Genomic DNA, 21,573 nt, shown 5'->3' with positions numbered 1-21,573 from the left:
GGCATAGCATAGAATAGAATAGAAAATACAGAATAAAATAAAATAAAGTAAATAAAATAAAATAAAGTAAATAAAATAAAGTAAAATCAGGAGCCATCTACATTTACAAGCATTCGCAGTGCCCTACAATCACCTAACCGGGTTTGTTCGTGTCTCCCCCAAAGCCAGCATCCATCGGTTTTCCGGTGGCTCATTTACAAGCACTGCCGGCCTGAATGACGACCACACAAAAAAGGGCCATAAAATCGGGACGGCCAGCAGGGCAATTCGAGTTACGACCTAACACATTTTATGGCCGTAGTGGGCAGGCTCCCCAACGGTTGTAACCCAAGGACTCCTTGTACTTTTAATTTTTAAAAATGGATGCGCCTTCGTTTGAGATATTGCGCTCTGGAGAAACTTCTGTCCCTTTACCATCACAATGGCAGTCAGGGCAGAAATATCCAGAGGAATTCCTGCTGCGACTTATGATTGGCTTTTATCTCCCTTTTCTAGCCTAATCAAATAGATGCGAATGGCAGTCTGGATGCCCTGATAACCCTGCTTTTCTCTCTGATCCACAACCGACTTCTGTATTTTCAGCGTCAAATTACTTTTTTTACCTCAGTAAGATCCTAGGCCTGAAAAAGTGACAAAAAGGATTTAATTGGTAGGGTTAACAGTTGGAAGCTTAGACAAACAATATCTTGTCCTAGTTCGGGGATGGCGAACCTGTGACAGCCGTGCCTCAAGCCATATGAAGCCTGTTTCAAAAAATAACCACCGTTTTCTTTCCCCAAAGAAGCAAAAAATTGCCAGAATCTCGGGAGTGCGCAGGTCGCCTCACGACATTTTTCTTCCTGCTCATGCGCCAAAGTAAAAACATGCTGAAGTGCGGACACAAGAGGCTCAGAGGTGGGTGCGCAGCACAGCAATCGCTATCGGTGCACTGTCCTTTACCGTAGCGGTAGCAACCTAAGACAGTGGCAGCTCTACCTAAGAACGCCTCTACTTACGAACTTTTCTAGATAAGAACCGAGTGTTCGAGATTTTTTTTTGCCTCTTCTCAAGAACCATTTTTCACTTACAAACCCGAACCTACGAAACTGTAACCGGAAAAGGCAGGGAGAAGCCTCCGTGGGGCCTCTCTAGGAATCTCCTGGGAGGAAACAGAGCCGGAAAAGGCAGGGAGAAGCCTAAGTTGGGCATCTCTAGGAATCTCCTGGGAGGAAACAGGGCCTGAAAAGGTGGGGAGAAGCCTCCGTGCGGCCTCTCTAGGAATCTCCTGGGAGGAAACAGGGCTGGAAAAGACGGGGAGAAGCCTTTGTGGGGCCTCTCTGGGAGGAAACAGGGCTGGAAAAGGCAGGGAGAAGCCTCCGTGGGGCCTCTCTAGGAATCTCCTGGGAGGAAACAAAGTCGAAAAAGGCGGGGAGAAGCCTCTGTGGGGCCTCTCTAGGAATCTCCTGGGAAGAAACAGGGCCTCCACCCTCTCTGTGGTTTCCCCAACCACACGCATTATTTGCTTTTGCATTGATTCCTATGGGAAAAAATTGCTTCTTCTTACAAACTTTTCTACTTAAGAACCTGGTCATGGAACGAATGAAGTTCGTAAGTAGAGGCACCACTGTACTAGTCAACCCAGCAACCAGGCTGAGATTCCCTTTGCTAAAATTTAGTGATAAATGTGAGTCCGTTCCCCAAGTGTCTCAATTTTGATCATGTAACCATAGGGATCAGTGAAGGGCTCCCTGTTGCCGGCAGTACCACTATGCTCCCAGTGACCGGCGCAGGGGGGCGCACATCTAGGATGCATGCTGGTACGAGATTCAGCTTCTGCGCATGCGCGGGAAGCAAAATCTTGCGCGCGGACACTCGTGTGGGTGAGATTTCACCAATTTTGGGCATTTTCTTTGGCAAATACAGCGACAAACGGTGACATCTCATGCACTCGAGCATCCTCATGCAAGATTTCACTTGCGGTACATGCGCACAAGCAGAATCTCATGCGGGGTTGCGCATGTGTGCGCCAGGATGCGCAGCTATGTATGCATCGCAATTTTCGCTACCACATTATACTATGCCCCATACCAGGTGCAGCCCACTACCGATGGGGATGGTAAAATAGTTGTAAATTTGAAAAATGGTGCTAAGTCACTGTGCTATTGTAACTTTGAACGGTCGCAAAGCGAATGGTTGTAAGTCGAGGACTGTCTGTATTATTCAAGTCAAAATACGTGCAACAGAAGATGATGGTGGGAAAATTTACAAAGCTGTAGAAAAATGTTATCATCATACATATCAAGTTCGATACTTACTCTCAGAGGCTTTCTGAAATTCTGAAGCCAGAGTCCGAGTCACTGCTGTCCAGAAGGTGTACAAAATGTCGGACTGGCCATCCTAAAATGAGAAAGAGGACAAGATTGTCCACAGTCAGGGTGGGCTTCAAATTTAGATACATAAGAAAACCGACGGCTGAAAAAATAACCCAAAAATCGAGGGGTCCATCAAACCTTCCCTTTCAGGTTATTTGTTTTTTTATTCATTCATTATTTTAATTATTATTTTATAATGTATTGTTTTTATTTTTTTTTACATTTACAACTTGGAAAGTTCGCTTCCCTCTTTACCTGTGCTTCTTAAAGTAAAGAAAAATTAAATTGAAAAAATGGGGGGGAGTGGGGGGAAGATATACATTGAATTTGGCAGCTACTAAGACTGTCGGACGAGCAGGCACAAAAACAGCCAGGGAAGGGATTGAAGATGAGATAGGTTTTCAGCAGGTTCTGACCAGTTCTGGAGGCAGGTAGCGGATTTGGAGAATTGGTAGTGGAAATTTTGGGTACAGTGGTACCTCGAGATACGAACCCCTCGTGATACGAACCTGGGGTTCGGAATTTTTTGCCTCTTCTTACGAACTTTTTTTGGCTTACGAACCCACCGCAGATAGCAAAATGGCGCTCTGCTGGGCGCCGCCGCCCGGCTGTCGCCTTTTAAAACAGTCGGGGGGCTTCTCGGCGTTCTCCCAAACCCGAACCCGAACTTTTCAGGTTCAGGAGGCCGCTGAGAAGGGCCGCCGCCCGGCTGTCACCTTCTGAAACAGCCGGGAGGCTTCTCGGCGTTCTCCCGAATGCCGAACCCAGATGTTCGGGTTCGGGAGAACGCCGAGAAGCCCCCCCGGCTGTTTTAAAAGGTGACAGCCAGGCGGCGGCGCTCAGCGGAGCGCCATTTTGCGATTTTTTTTCTTTTTGCACAGATTAATCGCTTTTACATTGTTTCCTATGGGAAACAATGTTTCGTCTTACGAACGTTTCGCCTTACAAACCTACTTCCGGAACCAATTAAGTTCGTAAGATGAGGTATTACTGTAGTTTGGAGAACTGGTAGTGGAAATTCTGAATAATTTGGAGAACTGGTAGTAGAAATTTTGAGTAGTTCAGAGAACTGATAGTGGGATTTCTGAATAATTTTGAGAACTGATAGTGGAAATTTTGAGTAGTTCAGAGAACTGATAGTGGAAATTCTGAATAATTTGGAGAACTGGTAGTAGAAATTTTGAGTAGTTCAGAGAACTGATAGTGGAAATTCTGAATAATTTGGAGAACTGGTAGTGGAAATTTTGAGTAGTTCGGAGAACTGATAGTGGAAATTCTGAATAATTTGGAGAGGAGAGGAAGGTGGGAGAGAGGGAAGGAAGGAAGGGAGAAACAATGGGGGAGGAGAGGAGGGAGGGAGGAAGGAAGGAAGGAAGGAAGGGAAGGAAGGAAGGAAATAATTGCATTGTTGCAGTCATAGGCCATAACAACAGCCTAATATTTTTATAAAATAAATAAACGCAGAAATTCAATGGATTCCATTTATGGCGAATTGAAATGGCAGAAGAAAGAGAACCGTACTGCTTGCCAATAACGTTATTCTCATCAACCAGCTTAATTAAAGTGACCTGCGTTCACCATTATATTAAACAGTCTTCTTTCCTTCCGGACTTGGAGCCAGCATGAAAATGAGACAGATAATTTTCCAATAACCTACACTGCATCTAGAGGGGTTTTTTTTTATAAAAAAACCCAGAGTCATTCATGAGAAAGATTTAAAATAGGAAATTAAAAAAATGATCTCCCAGGAGTGAAGTCTTAAGATAACGTCTCTGTTTTGCTGTGCAATTTAGGTTTTTAAATTTCTAGGTTCTATCACATCTCAAGACCTAAAATGGTCACCTCACATCTAAAACGTCATCATAAAAGCACAACAAAGAGCACTGCACACCAAGACAACTAGACACAAGAACAGTTTCCCCCCGAATGCCATCACTCTGCTAAATAAATAATTCCCTCACCACTGTCAAACTATTTACTAAGCCTGCACTACTATTACTACTAATTTTTTCTCATCATTCCTAGCACCCATCTTCTCCTACTTGGGACTATACTGCTATATGTTGCTTGTATTCTTACGATTTATATTAAAATTGATTGTTTCCTGATTGCTTATTTGTATCCTATGACAATCATTAAGTGTTGTACCCCATGATTCTTGACAAATGTATCTTGTCTTTTTATTACACTGAGAGCATCTGCACCAAAGACAAATTTCTTGTGTGTCCAATCATACTTGGCCAATAAAGGATTCTATTCTATTCTATTCTATTCCATCCCATCCCATCCCACTCCACTCTATTCTATTTAGGCACAAAAAATTACAAGCCCAATTTATGTAAGACACACAGATTCCCATAGTTCTCGTATTAATATTAGCAGAGATGGGCTACTATAGGTATGGTCAGGTACGCAGAACAGGTAGAAAAATTTTGGTCTAGTACACAAAACCGGTAGAAAAAAATGGATTTTTTCTTTTCTTTTCCAGGCTCTGGGTATGTTTTTCCTATCACAGTAAATGAGGTTGAATGTGTATAATTTTAAAACAGCTGTGTGTGGGTACATACACATACAGTTTATATAGAAGATAATGTATATTTTTGTGTGCCTGTGTGTAATATGTATGTACACCTATGACATATATACATAGAATTGAATAGTATATTTTGGATGTTCAGTAATAAAAAGTTGTAAGCCACTCCGAGTCTCCGGAGAGGGGCGGCATACAAATCTAATAGATAATAATAATAATAATAATAATAATAATAATAATAATAATAATAATAATAATAATAATAATAATAATAAATAGAGAGGGAAATTGTAGCCAGGCACCCTAACTCTTGACGTGAGAGACGTTAATTTGATCACCTTTAAGCCAGTCACAGGACCTTTAAGCCACCCCCTAATCACATGGTCATCAAGCCACTCCCACCTGGTCACATGGCTGGCAAGCCACACCCACAAAATAAGCCACGCGCACAGTGTAATAATAAAATTTTTTGCAGTCCTTCACTGAATATTAGTCTCTTTTAGAGGCTATATTCAGCCGGTTCAGATCAATTTGCATGAGCTGGTAGTGGAAATTGGCTCTATTTTGTCTTATTTAGGCATGTTTTGGGGGCTGGGCCAGTAGTTGGTTCTAAAACCTGTTACTATTGGTTCACGCGCGCAGATGGGTGGAGCCTCCTGCTGCTGTCATTACTGGTTTGCAGAACCGGGCGGAACCGGGAGCAATATATGTATGTGAGCAAACTGAACCAGTAGAGAAGGCAGGTGAATACCATCCCTGGCCTCTTCCCTCAAATGAAGCTGTTTTTCAAATCTGAGTAGTTAAAAATAATGATGATGATGATGATGATGACGATGATGATCCACTGGAACTTGTGCCGGAACTACCATTTACCAGTGGCAAAGAACTGGTGGGATCATAAGCCCGAAAAAGTGGTCGAAAATGAGCAAGCAAAACTACTGTGGGACTTCCGACTTCAGACTGACCTAATTCTGAAGCATAACACACCAGACATTGTGATCGTGGAGAAAAAGAAAGTATGGATCATCGACAGCCCAATCCCAGGGGACAGCAGAATTGAGGAGAAGCAGCTAGAGAAATTAGTGAAATACGAAGATCTAAAAATCGAGCTGCAACGACTCTGGCATAAGCCCGTGAAAGTGGTCCCAGTGGTACTTGGCACGCTGGGCGCAGGGCCAAAGGATCTCAGCGGACATTTGAAAACCATCGGAATTGACAAAATCTCCACCTGTCAATTGCAAAAGGCCGCTTTACTGGGATCGGCAAACACAATTCGCTGCTATATCACGCAGTCCTAGGTGCTTGGGAAGCGCCCGACTGGTGATGAAATACAAAATCCAGTATACAATAATAATAATAATAATAATAATAATAATAATAATAATAATAATAATAACTACTTCTCATTGAAACGTACAGTGACTAAGGACGCCTTCTCAGATAGATGCGCTTTGCAGGTCATCAAAACAATGTTGTAAAGATGATTCTTCTAATCAAAAGTCTAACAAGCCTCTTGGAGAAAAGCAGTCTCAACAAACAGCCATGGGAAAAATTATTTGAAATATTGTCATAATTCTGCACCGCAATCCCTCATGGGATTTTTTCTTTTTTTTTGCTAAGGAAGACCCATATGCTCTTATTTCTATAGCAACGCAATCGCTCCCTGTTGTATCCTGAACAAAAGCTATGTCAATAGTAAAAACCAAAAGTACAAAAAGAAAACATTAGGCACATTCTCAAACTTTTTGTATTAATATCACCTCCTTTATCTCTACTGGTATTATCTGCGTTATCCTATTTTTCGGAGTATTAGATGCACCTTAGTTTTTGTGGAGGGAAATAGGGAAAAGAATCTGCTTAACAGATATTAATCTGGCTAGCGTTCTTAGCAAGCACATTGTTTTATAACCGGGTTAGAGCTTTTAAAAAACTTTATTTGGCAAGAGTAACAATGAAAGAGCTTGCAAGCCAGTAAGAGCTGGGAACATCATTAGCACCTGGAAAGAAACATTCGGAGCAAGTAGAGCAATGGAAAAAACCCTGCAAAGACTTAGGGCTTGGAAAACATTCTTCGAAGAGAGTAACAATGAAAGAGCTTGCAACCTGGTAAGAGCTGAGAACATTGTTAGCACCTGGTTAGGGCTGGAAAGAAACTTATTCAGAGCAAGTAAAGCAATGAAAAAAAACCCTGCAAAGACTTAGGGCTTAGAAAACGTTTTTTGCAGAGAGAAACAAGGAAAGAGCCTGCAAAGTAAGAGCTGGAAAATTGTTAGCAGCTAGTTAGGGCTGGGGAAAAAAAGCTACATTCAGAGTATAAGATGCACCGAAATTATCAGCCTCTTTTAGGGAAGAAAAAGGGGCATCTTATACTCCGAAAAATACAGTATGTAATTTTGGGGTTTCATAGCAAGAACTGTTTTTTTTTGTTTTTTTTAAAAAGAGAGGTTTGAGGTTGAAATAATGAAAATAATAATAATAATAATAGTAATAATAGTAATAATAATAATAGTAATAGTAATAACAACAACAACAACAACAACAACAACAACAACAACAACAACAAAGAACTGGTAGGATCATAAGCCCAAAAAAGTGGTCGAAAATGAGCAAGCAAAACTACTGTGGGACTTCCGACTTCAGACTAATTGAATTCTGAAGCATAACACACCAGACATCCTGATTGTGGAGAAAAAGAAAGTATGGATCATCAACATCGCAATCCCAGGGGACAACAGAAATGAGGAGAAGCAGCTAGAGAAATTAGTGAAATACGAAGATCTAAAAATCGAGCTGCAACGACTCTGGCATAAGCCCGTGAAAGTGGTCCCAGTGGTACTTGGCACGCTGGGCGCAGTGCCAAGGGATCTCAGCGGACATTTGAAAGCCATCGGAGTTGACACAATCTCCATCTGTCAATTGCAAAAGGCCGCTTTACTGGGATGGGCAAACATAATTCGCCGCTACATCACGCAGTCCTAGGTGCTTGGGAAACGCCCGACTGGTGATGAAATACTGTACAAAATCCAGCATAGTGATCTCATTTGCTGTGTTGTATTGACATAATAATAATAATAATAATAATAATAATAATAATAATAATAATAATAATAATAATTAATTAGATTTGTATGCCGCCCCTCTCCAAGAAATCCTAAGATGTACTTTCATTGCGGGGTTTTGTTTTGTTTTAACAAAAAAGCTAAATTATTATCTTTTTCTTTCTTCGAGAGACTTTCCAAGGGCTGAAGCCACCATCTGTTGCTGGACAAGTCTTGCGCTGCAGAGTTACCAAGGAGACAGATGGGCCTGTCTACTAGGAGTGCAGCTGCTGTCGAAAGTAAATATATGGACAGCATTAGCTTAGCTAGCGGCAATTAGCAAATGCTAATGTAAACCTCAGGGTTCATGTCACTGTCTCGAGTGAGAAGGGGCAGAGCGGCCTTTAAAAATGGACCAAGTAGTACTGTGTTTCCTCCAAACACAGTGGAACTTTATTTACGTGACCGTTTTCTGCATCATATGTCCCAGCGACCAGTTAGGTTGCACAGAGTTGGCCTCCCCCAGGTCCCGTCGGCCAAATAATGTCGGCTGTGGGACCGCGTGGGAGAGCCTTCTCTGTGGCGGCCCCAGTCCTCTGGACCTAACTCTCAAGCGCTCAATCTATGTCGGCAGGCCTGGGGTTATTAAGCGATGGTCTTCCGCCCCGGGCCCCAGTACAGTATGTATGAGTGATGACTGTGTGTGATTTTACTGGGTTTAACTTTTTGTTGTTGTTGTTGAAAAGTGGCATATAAATTCAATAAAAACATACATGCATACATACATTACATGCATACATACACACATACACTCACAAACTAATTAACTAATAATAATAATAATAATAGTAGTAGTAGTAGTAATAACAACAACAACAACAACAACAACAACAACAATAAGAAGTTGTCTACGAGAGGAACACAACAATAATTTGTTGTTTGCTGCCTGACTCTTCCCCGTTAATAATTTTGCCCTCAATATAGGTAGATAGATGGCAGGTTAATAATTTGCAAATGGAATCATAAATTTAAAAATTTGGGAAGGGGGGCTGTTTTTCAAGGGGGGTGTAAACTAATATTGTTGCAATACATTCACCTGTATTCAATTAAGGGGGATATTATGTGCATATGAGTTTGCCTCCTTTTTAATACACTTTTCAAAATGTTCGTTTGTTTGTTCCTGTAAGAAAATATTTCCTGGAATTTTATACAGGTGGTCCTTGATTTACACTGGTTCATTTAGTGACCGTTCAAAGTTACAACGGGCCTTAAGTTGTGAGGTCTCCAGAACTGAACACAGTATTCCAAATGTGGTCTCACTAGCGCTCTATACAGCAGGATCACAATCTCTCTCTTCCTGCTTGTTATACCTCTAGCTATGCAGCCAAGCGTTCTACTCGCTTTCCCTACCACCTGACTGCACTATTCAATCATTTTTAGTATTTTTTTTTTTTACCACCAGTTCTGCCCAGCATTTTTTTTACTACTGTTTCGGGCAAACTGACACGAACTGGTAGCATTTCATCCCAGGCGAACGTCCGATCAGCCAAGTCCATAGAGAATGCAGATTCATTTAACAACGACATTACTACATCAGAACTGCAGTGGTTCACTTAGCAACGGTGTGCCCAGAAAGGACGTACAACGGGGGCAAAACTCACTCAACAATCGTCTCGCCTAGCAACGGTTAATTTTGGGGCTCCTTTGGTCATAATTCAAGGACTAACAGCAGGTAAACCAGCTTCATTTAACCAAACGCATATATTAGCCACTTGCTAAAGCTCTCTCCCCAAGTACAGTGATACCTCGTCTTACAAACCTCTCGTCATACAAACTTTTCGAGATACAAAACCGGGGCTTAAGATTTTTTTTGCCTCTTCTTCCAAACTATTTTCATCTTACAAACCCAAGTTGCCGCCACTGGGATGCCCAGCCTCCGGACTTCCGTTGCCAGCGAAGCGCCCGTTTTTGCACTGCTGGGATTCCCCTGAAGCTCCCCTCCATGGAAAACATTACCTACAGACTTCTGTGTTTTTGCGATGCTGCGGGGGAATCCCAGCAGTGCAAAAACGGGCACTTCTCTGGCAACGGAAGTCCAGAGGTGGGGTTTCCCACCGAGGGGAGCCTCAGCGAAATTGCAGCATCACAAAAATACGGAAGTCCGGAGGTGGGGTTTCGAGGACTTCCGTGTTTTTGCGATGCTGCAATTACACTGAGGCTCCCCTCGCTGGAAAATCCCATCTCCGGACTTCGGTTGCCAGCGAAGCACCCATTTTTGCGCTGCTGGGATTCCCCTGCTGGGATTCCCCTGAAGCATCACAAAAACACGGAAGTCCAGAGGTGGGGTTTCGAGGACTTCCGTGTTTTTGCGATGCTGCAATTTCGCTGAGGCTCCCCTCGCTGGGAAACCCCACCTCCGGACTTCTGTTGTCAGCGAAGCACCCGTTTTTGCGCTGCTGGGATTCCCCTGCTGGGATTCCCCTGCAGCATCACAAAAACACGGAAGTCCGGAGGTGGGGTTTCCCATGGAGGGGAGCCTCAGGGGAATCCCAGCAGCGCAAAAACAGGTGCTTCGGCTGGCAAAAGGGGTGAATGTTGGGCTTGCACGCATTAATCGCTTTTCCATTGATTCCTATGGGAAACATTGTTTCGTCTTACAAACTTTTCACCTTACAGGTCCGGGAACCAATTAAGTTCGTAAGACGAGGTATCACTGTACTTTTTTCCTGCAGCTTCTACTTTTAAAAAAGAATCACCAAAAAACAGATGGCACATAAAATATCTCTCCCATCTGCTTAAGACGCTGCCTTCCCTTTGCTCATATGTTTTCCATGGGAGGAAGAAGAGGGGGGGGAAAGGAATAAAAAAGAGATTGTTAAGAGAAGACACCGCCAACTGCAGCGTTTACATTATATACACCTCTTCCTAATTAATTCTTCCGGCTGATGCTGTAGAACCGCATGAATTTGAAGTGTGTGTGTGTGGGGTGCGTTTCGCATCCATTCGCAGCATGTATTAAATGAACAGAACCCATGCGCAGAAGTGAAATCTCACAGAGAGACGCTTGCCCGAGTGAGATTCTGGTGATTTTGGCCCATATTTTTGCTTCCGCGCAAGTGTAGAAGCAAAAAACCCGGTGAAAATTGGTGAAATCCCGCTCGCGTGAGCGTCTTCACGCAAGATTTCACTTCCACGCATGCACAGAAGTGTTAGTCTTACGCGGGGACATGTGCGCATGTTGGGAGCACGCAGTTGCGCAGGCGTCCCGAAAATTGCTACCAGAAAAGAGTACCTTACCATTCCGGTAGCAGGCCATCCCTGAGTATTATTTATTTATTTATTTATTAGGATTTGTATACCTGAGTTATATCTATTGAACTCATTTCTCATCGATGCTCTGCATGTGCAGAAGCAAAAAAAATCATCAAAATCTCACATGTGCAAAATTTCCTGGAAAGCTAAGGTGAGGAAATAGGATGACCCATATGTAGCGCTTGGCTTCACTGAGACTACGGTGGGAGACGAGGAAAGACCGCTATGTTTACCGTGTCTAAAAATGTTGGCAGCAGACAGCGTGAAGCCAAATAAATTAGGGCGTCACTTAAAACACATTACACCCCAATCATGCTAATAAGCCACTTGAGTTTTTTCAGCAAAAACATGCTGAATATTACAATCGCTCGGTGTTGTGGTTAGCTCTGGCTCAGCTCCTGCCCCAAGGAATGTGCAGGTGGGTGTGGGGGAGACATCCACATGCCGCAGGCCTGTTTTGCTCCCGATGGAATCTGCCGATGAAGCCTCCTCTGACCAAGGAAGCGTGAGTGACAGGGAAGAGGGGAGTTTGGCAGACAGCCCAGGAGGAGATCAATCATCTGTATCATCCTTGGATTTTGAACAAGAATTAATGACACATCCACGCATGCGTAGAGTGATGCATAGGAGACAACTGAAGGATTATTACAAGAGAAAATGAGGCCACCTGTGGTTGGGTGGGGCTGCTGTAATTGGTGCTACAGATAAAAAGAACAGCGTGCTTGGTTTAGCCTTGTGGCAGTTTATCTGATTCATTGTTTCGTCAAGATCGTGGTTTTTGTGTTGTTCAAGATTGTGTGTGGACTCTCTGGACTTTAGAATTGGACTCAATTTCCCAGTTATTGGGTGAGCAATTGGACTGCATTTAACCTGTGCCTTGTGTGTACCAGAAAATCCCTTTGACATTTAAAAAGGGAGCTGCTTCTGTTTTTCTGTTTATAAAAACTTTTGGGTTTTCCTTTTATCGTGTGGTGTGTGTCTTCCTGGATTAATTACCCTGTAATTACGCCGGCAGAACACCCTGGAAGGTGGGGGCAGGCAAAATGTTCACTTCTTCCTAGGAGGTGCGTAACAGAAATTAATTGAGAAACACCGTGTTAGGGTAGGAAATGAAATAAAAATTGTTTTCAGTGGTCCTCTTTAAGCTTGGTTGTTTTCCTGCAGACATTTCACTACCAAACTAGATAACATCATCAGTGCTAGTAAGGAGTGGGGTTTATTATTTATTTATTTATTATTTGGATTTGTATGCCGCCCCTCTCCGAAAACTCGGGGCGGCTCACAACAAGTGAAAAGACAATCCAATACATAATCCAATTTAATTAAAATATTATAAATTTAAGAAAAACCCCTATACTAACATACACACACACACACAAGCATACCATATATAAATTCAACGTGCCCAGGGGAAGATGTTTAGTTTCCCCATGCCTGACGGCAAAGGTGGGTTTTGAGGAGTTTACGGAAGGCAGGAAGAGTAGGGGCAGTTCTGATCTCCGGGGGGAGTTGGTTCCAGAGAGTCGGTGCCGCCACAGAGAAGGCTCTCCCCCTGGGGCCCGCCAACCGACATTGTTTAGTTGACGGGACCCAGAGGAGGCCCACTCTGTGGGACCTAACTGGTCGCTGGGATTCGTGCGACAGAAGGCGGTCTCGGAGATATTCTGGTCCAGTGCCATGAAGGGCTTTAAAGGTCATAACCAACACTTTGAATTGTGACCGGAAACTGATCGGCAGCCAATGCAGACTGCGGAGTGATGGTGAAACATGGGCATACCTGGGTAGGCCCATGACTGCTCTCGCAGCTGCATTCTGCACGATCTGAAGTTTCCGAACACTTTTCAAAGGTAGCCCCATGTAGAGAGCATTACAGTAGTCGAACCTCTCGCGTTTACATTCCAGTTGCTTGCCCTCTCAGTACTGGCTGGAGTAGCATTGGAGGGTCTTAGGTTGCTTTGTTTACTGTTAGCCTGCTCGGCGATTCCTTGTTTGGGATTTGTTTATTGCTTCATTCGTTGGTTTGATGTTAATTTTGGGGATTCATCTGCATTGTTTTGCCTACAAAATCTGCTTACTAATTTATAAACGACGTGCTCAGAAAAGAATATACAATTAAGTAAAGTGAACCATGTCACAGAGTCGCTGTTTAATTTTAGCATCGTCAAGAATCCACATAAAATTTAGCTTCTTTCGGCGGAAAGAAACAGTGGATGACGAGAAAACTAAAAAACTGGGCAGATCATGAAGGTTTTGTTCAGGGGTGAAATGTGACCAGAACTGATAGCGAGGCACGGAATCACCTGCCTGCAGCGCAAGGCTCCACCCACCCGCCGTGTGAGGCTCCGCCCACCCACCCGCAGCAGGAGGCTCCGCCCACCTGCCCAGATGTCACAATTTCTTGTTTCTAACACTACATGTGTGCAAAGACTTCTGCACACCTATGAGAGATATGAGAGAGATACTCCTGGACATAAGACCATAATTGAGACCAAAAATTTAATTCGCTAACTGAAACATTGGTTGTGCGAATTTTGCCCCACTTTACAAGTTTTCTAGCCAGGTTGCTTTCAGTGAATCATTACATTTTTTAAGTGAATAACATTGTCTTCGGAGAGGGGCAGCATACAAATCTAATTAATAATAATAATAATAATAATAATAATAATAATAATAATAATAATAATAGTTGTTGTTGTTGTTGTTGTTGTTGTTGTTAAGTGAATCTGGCTTCACATATTGACTTTGCTTGCCAGAGGGTCTCAAAACGTGTTCACACATCGGTGTGTGTGTGTATGACACACATACACACACCCTGCAACACTGTGATGGTCATAAATATCAGTCACTGCAAAAATCATACGTGTGAAAAAGGTTCATCGCTTTTTTTTTCAGTGCCAGGATAACTTCGAATGGTCATTAAAAGCAACGTTGTAAGCTGAGGACTACCTGTACCATTCTTGTTCCTTGGTGAAAACTATTCACCAACTGCTCTTAAACAAGATTCTCAAATAAGGAGAAAAACAACAGATGATAAAAAAAAAATGTATCTCAGGTACAGGAAGCAGTCAAAAGGAATTGAGGTTTTTTTTAAAGGAAAAAAACTTCCAAACAAGACACAGATGGCCGAATCGAGAGACTAATATATAATACCAATTCATCAAGTCACACGGTGTTTTTTGCATTCTCCTAACTGAGAATAGAATGGAGTGGTATAGAGTAGAGTAGAGTAGAGTAGAGTAGGAAAAAAATTAAAATAGAATATTATAGAATGGAATGGAATAGAATAGAATGGAATAGAAGAGAATAGATAAAGAATAGATAAAGAATAGAATAGAATGGAATGGAATAGAAAAGAATAGAATAGATAAAGAATAGAATAGAATGGAATGGAATAAAATAGAATAGAATAAGAAAAAAATAGAATAGAATATTATATAATGGAATGGAATAGAATAGAACAGAACACAACGGAATGGAATAGAATAGAACAATAGAATGGAATGGAATGGAATAGAATAGAATAAGAAAAAAATTAGAATAGAATATTATAGAATGGAATGGAATGGAGTAGAATAGAAAAGAACAGAATAGAATAGATAAAGAATACAATAGAATGGAATGGAATAGAATAGAATAGGAAAAAATAGAATAGAATATTATAGAATGGAATGGAATGGAATAGAACAGAACAGAACGGAATGGAATAGAACAATAGAATGGAATGGAATAGAATAGAATAGAATAGACGGAGTGGAGTGGAATAAGAATAGAAATGGAATGGAATGGAATTTAATGGAATGCAGTAGAATAGAACAGAACAGAACAGGTGGAATGGAGTGGAGCAGAATGGAGTGGAATAGAATAGGAATAGAATATGTGGAGTGGAACAGAACGGAACAGAACTCTTTATTGGCCAAATGTGACTGGACACACAAGGAATTCGTCTCTGGGGCAGAAGCTCTCAGTGTACATACAAGCAATAAGTGATAAATCATGATCGCAACCATCACGAAAATACATCCATTACAGATTTTTTTTTAAAAAAAATCAGCCATACAGAGCGGTTTATCCCCAAAACGGTCACATGAAAGGTGCGGCTATTTTTTTTCTCACGCCGCTGTCCTTCCCTTAGAGCCCCCCAAAAATCATTGCCGGGGGTCTGTGTTCTCCTGTTATTCCAGGAAAAGTGTGGGGGGGGTTTTTTTTTGGGGGGGGAGAAGAAAAAGTAATCCCCTCCCTCCAGCTGCTCATCTTGTGTCTGCAATCTGTTGTTCAGCCCACTTGTATGGGATTCGGGGCGGGAGGGGGGCTGATCGGGAAGGGGGGGGAAATGTTGCTTGAACATTCCTTACCCATCAAAGGCTGCCAGGGGAGATCTTCCGCCTTGTCAAGTTGAATTTCACAATACCACGCTGTGACAACAGGCGAGCGAAACTGACTCATTTCGCCTCGCCACGTTAAACAGAGAGGCGCTTTTCGAACACCAGGCGTGCAGTCGACCACGGTTCTGTAATTTTTGGGCAACGGGTATCCCTCCCTCCCTCCGTCCCTCTCTCGAAGCATCCAGCAATTTTTTAGCTTTGGGTCTTCCTGGGTAATATCTTATGCTGTCCTAAAACATTGATTCCCTTTCTTCAGCAATAGTTTTAAAAATGATTATATATCTTGGTAAGCATGAAAAAGGCAGACCTTAACTTACAACCATTTAGAATAGAATAGAATAGAATAGAATGAAATGGAATGGAATAGAACAGAATGGAATGGAATAATGGAATGGAATGGAACAGAACAGAATGGAGGAATCGAATGGAATGGAATAGAATAGAATAATGGAATGGAATAGAATAGAACAGAACGGAATAGAATAGAGTAATGGAATGGAATGGAATAGAATAATGGAATGGAATGGAATGGAACAGAAAAGAATGGAGGAATCGAATGGAATGGAATAGAATAGAATAATGGAATGGAATAGAATAGAACAGAACGGAATAGAATAGAGTAATGGAATGGAATGGAATAGAATAATGAAATGGAATGGAACAGAAAAGAATGGAGGAATCGAATGGAATGGAATAGAATAGAATAATGGAATGGAATAGAATAGAACAGAACGGAATAGAATAGAGTAATGGAATGGAATGGAATAGAATAATGAAATGGAATGGAACAGAACAGAATGGAGGAATCGAATGGAATGGAATAGAATAGAATAATGGAATGGAATAGAATAGAACAGAACGGAATAGAATACAATAATGGAATGGAATGGAATAGAATAGAATAGAATAATTAAATGGAATGGAATGGAACAGAAAAGAATGGAGGAATGGAATGGAATAGAATAGAATAATGGAATGGAATAGAATAGAATAGAATAATGGAATGGAATGGAATGGAACAGAACAGAATGGAGGAATAGAATAGAATAGAACAGAACGGAATAAAATAGAATAATGGAATGGAGAATAGATAATAAGAGAAAATAGAATAGAATAGAACAGAAAATAGTAATAGAATAGAATAGAGAATAGAAAAGACTAGAAAATAGGAATAAAATAAAATAGAATAGAATGGAATGGAATGGGGGGGGGAAAGAAAAGTGGAATTGAATAGAACAGAATAGAAAATAGTAATAGTATAGAATAATGATAGGATGGGATAGGATAGTAGAATATGGGACTAGATTATAGGAATGAAATGGAATGGAACAAGAATAAGAAGAGAGTATAGAAACAAAAGAGAAATAGAAATACCGTAGTAACAGAAAAGAAATAGAAGAAACATAGCCGGAAAAGGCGGGGAGAAGCCTCCGTGGGGCCTCTCTAGGAATCTCCTGGGAGGAAACGGGGCCTCCACCCTCCCTGTGGTTTCCCCAATCGCACCCATTATTTGCTTTGACATGGATTCCTATGGGGACAAATTGCTTCTCCTTACAAACCTTTCTACTTAAGAACCTGGTCACGGAAGGAATTAAGTTCGTAAGTAGAGGCACCACCGTATTGGGCTCAGTTTTGGGAGTAAGTCGAGAATTATCTGTATTTAGGATGGGAGCAGAGCTGGAAATCTTTACCTTTGCCAATTCATCAATGAAACACACGTGAGTAACCGGATCTCGTTTCTTCGATAAGACTTTCTGGAGATGCTGTACCTGGAAAATAACAAATTTTACTTACTTACTTACTTACTTACTTACTTACTTACTTACTTACTTACTTACTTACTTATTCAATCAATCAATCAATCAATCAATCAATCAATCAATCAATCAAGGGACTCTAGGCAGCTCACAAACAGAAATAAAATATACAAATAATATTATAATCTCTGAAAGCAATTTAAAAACAATTTAAGTCCAAAACTTAAAAACCATGCATTCCATTTATGGCCAGATCTCAATGATCAGGGATGGGCTTAGCCCGGAACGGTGAGGAATGCCGTTCCGGTGGTGGAAACGGAGTGCGTAGCAGACAGGTTAGCTCCAGCACATTATTTCTGCTTGATTCAGCACGAGCAGCTGATTGGCGGGTGAATAACTGCCAATCAGCTGTTCCAGGCTGCAGGGATTGCCGCAAATCATCGCTGCCTCCATGCCTCGCGTTTTTGGCTATACAGTGTTCCCTCCATTTTCGCGGGGGATGCGTTCCGAGACCGCCCGTGAAAGTCGAATTTCCATGAAGTAGAGATGCAGAAGTAAATACACTATTTTTGGCTATGGACAGTATCCCAAGCCTTCCCATAACACTTTAAACCCCTAAATTACAATTTCCCATTCCCCTAGCAACCATTTAGATTATTACTCACCATGTTTACTTATTAAAGTTTATTTTAAAAAATGTTTTTTAAAGGCAGATGAAAGTTTGGCAATGACACATGACATCATCGGGCAGGAAAACCCGCGAAGTATTTTTTAATTAATATTTTTGAAAAACCATGGTATAGACGTTCCGCGAAGTTCGAACCCGCGAAAATCGAGGCAACACTGTATTCGGTGTATAAGAAGCACCCAAATTTTCATCCTCTTTTGGGGAGGTGGGTGCATCTTCTACTCCAAAAAATACAGTACATGATTTGAAGTCCAAGTTCTTGAGATGTTTTAGGGAGGCTGCAAACCAAGGAAAGGGATGTTTGAGTGACCAAGTACCTGTCCACAAGCCGCACAGATCTGATCCATCAATTTCTCCATATTGGTCCAGAGAGCTGCTCGGAAGGCTGCGGTATTTCCTGGGGTGGGCATAGCTGCTCGACCGGGACCACCTAAATGTGTTTTTAAAAAAATAATAATAATCCATCTCAAATGTTATGGTTAGCTCTGGCCCAGCTTCTGCCCCAAGGACTGTGGATGTGGGGGAGACATCCACATGCTTCAGGCCTGTTTTGCCCCCGGTGGAATCTGATGATGAAGGCTCCTCTGACCAAGAAGACATGAGTGACAGGGAGGAGGAGAGTGTGGCAGACAGCTCAGAAGGAGATCAATTATCTGTCTCCTCCTTGGATTCAGAACAAGAGTTAATGATACAGCCACGCATGCGGAGAGCGATGCATAGGCAACAACAACTGAGATATTATTATCAAAGAAAATGAGGTCACCCGTGGTTGGGTGGGGCTGTGGTCATTAGTGAGGCTGCTATTAATAGCAGCCTGTGGGTTTGGCCATTGTGGAGGATTATCTGATCGTTGTGTTTCGTGACTGCTTTGCTGACTTTGACCTTTTGTGTCCTGATTTTTCCCTGCTTTGAAACTAAACCAGGGCAAAGTGTGTGTCACTTTGTGAAAGAAGGACTGTGAATTGCCTCACAGCTGCAAGCTAAGTATCACAGAACTTGTACAGGGACTTGTACAAATTACCAGTTTGTTTGGAGACGAGTGCTCTTGGCTATACCAAAAGAGGGCTTGGTTTAAGTGACTTTTCATTATAAAGAACATTGTTTTGAATTTTCAAACGTGTGTGTCTGAAATTTGTACCTGTGAATTTTTGGGAGGAGTCTACCAGAGAGCCCGACAGAACATCAAAAAGCCATTTCTGAAAAGCTTCCACAAACTAAATTTTGAGTAGTTCAGAGAGCTGGTCAATACCACTTTTGATTGACCCCGCCAAGGGGCAGATTGCTACTACCACTGCGCATTACGCAGTAAATAAATTCTGGTTAAAATAATAAGAAATTGTACCTTTACCCGTATTAATAATTCAGTGTAAAATCGCATTTAGCTGCTTATGCAATAAAAATGCCAAAACTCCACAGTGAGTAATTTCTCTTTTTCTTCATCAATATTTTATGCCAGATTAAAGGCTAAGATTACAAAGCGGTTTAGGTATAATTTGTATCTCCATCACGTAGGATATTCTATTAGCTAAAATCAGAGGCTCCAATCAAAATCCCAGCCAAACAAGCTGTAAAATGTTCTGCATTCCAACCTTTTCATTACTATCCCTCTTAATATGACTTTAAGTCTGGAAAGAATGAAGGGACTGCGCTGAAATGTTAAGTTCCGTTCAAAATGATGACAACAGTGAATGAAGCGATTTAGAAACATAGAAACATAGAAGACTGACGGCAGAAAAAGACCTCATGATCCATCTACTCTGTCCTTATACTATTTCCTGTGTTTTATCTTATAATGGACATATGTTTATCCCAGGCATGTTTAAATTCAGTGACTGTGGATTTACCAACCACGTCTGCTGGAAGTTTGTTCCAAGGATCTACTACTCTTTCAGTGAAATAATATTTTCTCACGTTGCTTTTGATCTTTCCCCCAACTAACCTCAGATTGTGCCCCCTTGTTCTTGTGTTCACTTTCCTATTAAAAACACTTCCCTCCTGAACCTTATTTAACCCTTTAACATATTTAAATGTTTCGATCATGTCCCCCCTTTTCCTTCTGTCCTCCAGACTATACAGATTGAGTCCATGAAGTCTTTCCTGATACGTTTCATGCTTAAGACCTTCCACCATTCTTGTAGCCCGTCTTTGGACCCGTTCAATTTTGTCAATATCTTTTTGTAGGTGAGGTCTCCAGAACTGAACACAGTATTCCAAATGTGGTCTCACCAGCGCTCTATACAGCGGGATCACAATCTCCCTCTTCCTCCTTGTTATACCTCTAGCTATGCAGCCAAGCATCCTACTTGCTTTTCCTACTGCCTGATTTCTGACAGTTTTTCCCCACTCATTTGATCAAAATTCAAATGCTTGTCAACTGTCACAATTGGAGAATATGTGGTCCATTTGGACCCCATATTCCAAAGCATCCGAAGACAAGACAGCTTAGAACTACGACGCCTAAAACACGATCTAAGTATTGCCCACAAAATCATATGCTGCAATGTCCTGCCTGTCAATGACTACTTCAGCTTCAACCGCAACAACACAAGAGCACGCAACAAATTCAAACTTAATATTAATCGCTCCAAGCTTGACTGTAAAAAATATGACTTTAGCAATCAAATTGTCGAAGCATGGAACTCATCACCAGACTCAGTAGTGTCAACCCCTAACCCCCAACATTTCTCCCTTAGACTATCCACGATTGACCACTCCAGGTTCCTAAGAGGTCAGTAAGGGGCGTACATAAGTGCACTAGCCTGTCTTTCGTCCCCTGTCCAATTGTCTTTCCCTTATCTCATATATCATATATCTTTTCTTCCTTTCATATATCTTCTCCTCTATTTTTATATCTTTTCTTTATATATAATACTTCATGTCTATCCTCTTCAATATGTATTGTGTATTGGACAAAATAAATAAATAAAATAAATAAATAAATAAAATAAGACAAGAAACAATGGATGGAAATTAATCAAGGAGAGAAGCAACCTAGAATTAAGGAGAAAATTCCTCAGTGAGGGCAATTAACCAGTGGAACAACTGGCCTCCAGAAGTTGTAAGTGCTTCCATCACTGGAGGCTTTTAAGAAAAGACAATTGATCAAACTTTAAATAGTTATTTAGAAACATAGAAGACTGATGGCAGAAAAAGACCTCATGGTCAATCTAGTCTGCCCTTATACTATTTCCGGTATTTTATCTTAGGATGGGTTAAGATAAAAGGATAGGTTTATCCCAGGCATGTTTAAGTTCAGTTACTGTGTATTTACCAACCACGTCTGCTCGAAGTTTGTTCCAAGCATCTACTACTCTTTCAGTAAAATAATATTTTCTCACGTTGCTTTTGATCTTTCCCCCAACTAACCTCAGATTGTGTCCCCTTGTTCTTGTGTTCACTTTCCTATTAAAAACACTTCTCTCCTGAACCTTATTTAACCCTTTAACGTATTTAAATGTTTCGACCATGTCCTCCCTTTCCCTTCTATCCTCCAGACTATACAGATTGAGTTC

The 21,573-nt window shown here is 41.5% G+C and overlaps 1 protein-coding gene across 2 annotated transcripts in view; it reads right to left on the bottom strand.

The window, feature by feature from the left end:
- COG5 (component of oligomeric golgi complex 5) overlaps positions 1 to 21,573 on the bottom strand; it is a 138,936-nt gene that overhangs the window by 40,952 nt on the left and 76,411 nt on the right. For both annotated transcript variants that reach the window (XM_070755153.1, XM_070755154.1), the window contains exons 9-11: positions 18,379 to 18,491; positions 17,308 to 17,385; positions 2,295 to 2,376 (exon numbers count right to left, since the gene is read on the bottom strand). In XM_070755153.1, the coding sequence (XP_070611254.1) occupies positions 2,295 to 2,376; positions 17,308 to 17,385; positions 18,379 to 18,491 (273 nt within the window). The remainder of the gene's footprint in view (positions 1 to 2,294; positions 2,377 to 17,307; positions 17,386 to 18,378; positions 18,492 to 21,573) is intronic.

This window comes from Erythrolamprus reginae, chromosome 6 (assembly GCF_031021105.1).
Source record: "Erythrolamprus reginae isolate rEryReg1 chromosome 6, rEryReg1.hap1, whole genome shotgun sequence".
Lineage (NCBI taxonomy): Eukaryota > Metazoa > Chordata > Lepidosauria > Squamata > Dipsadidae > Erythrolamprus > Erythrolamprus reginae.
This window is presented reverse-complemented; position numbering and strand designations above follow the sequence as displayed.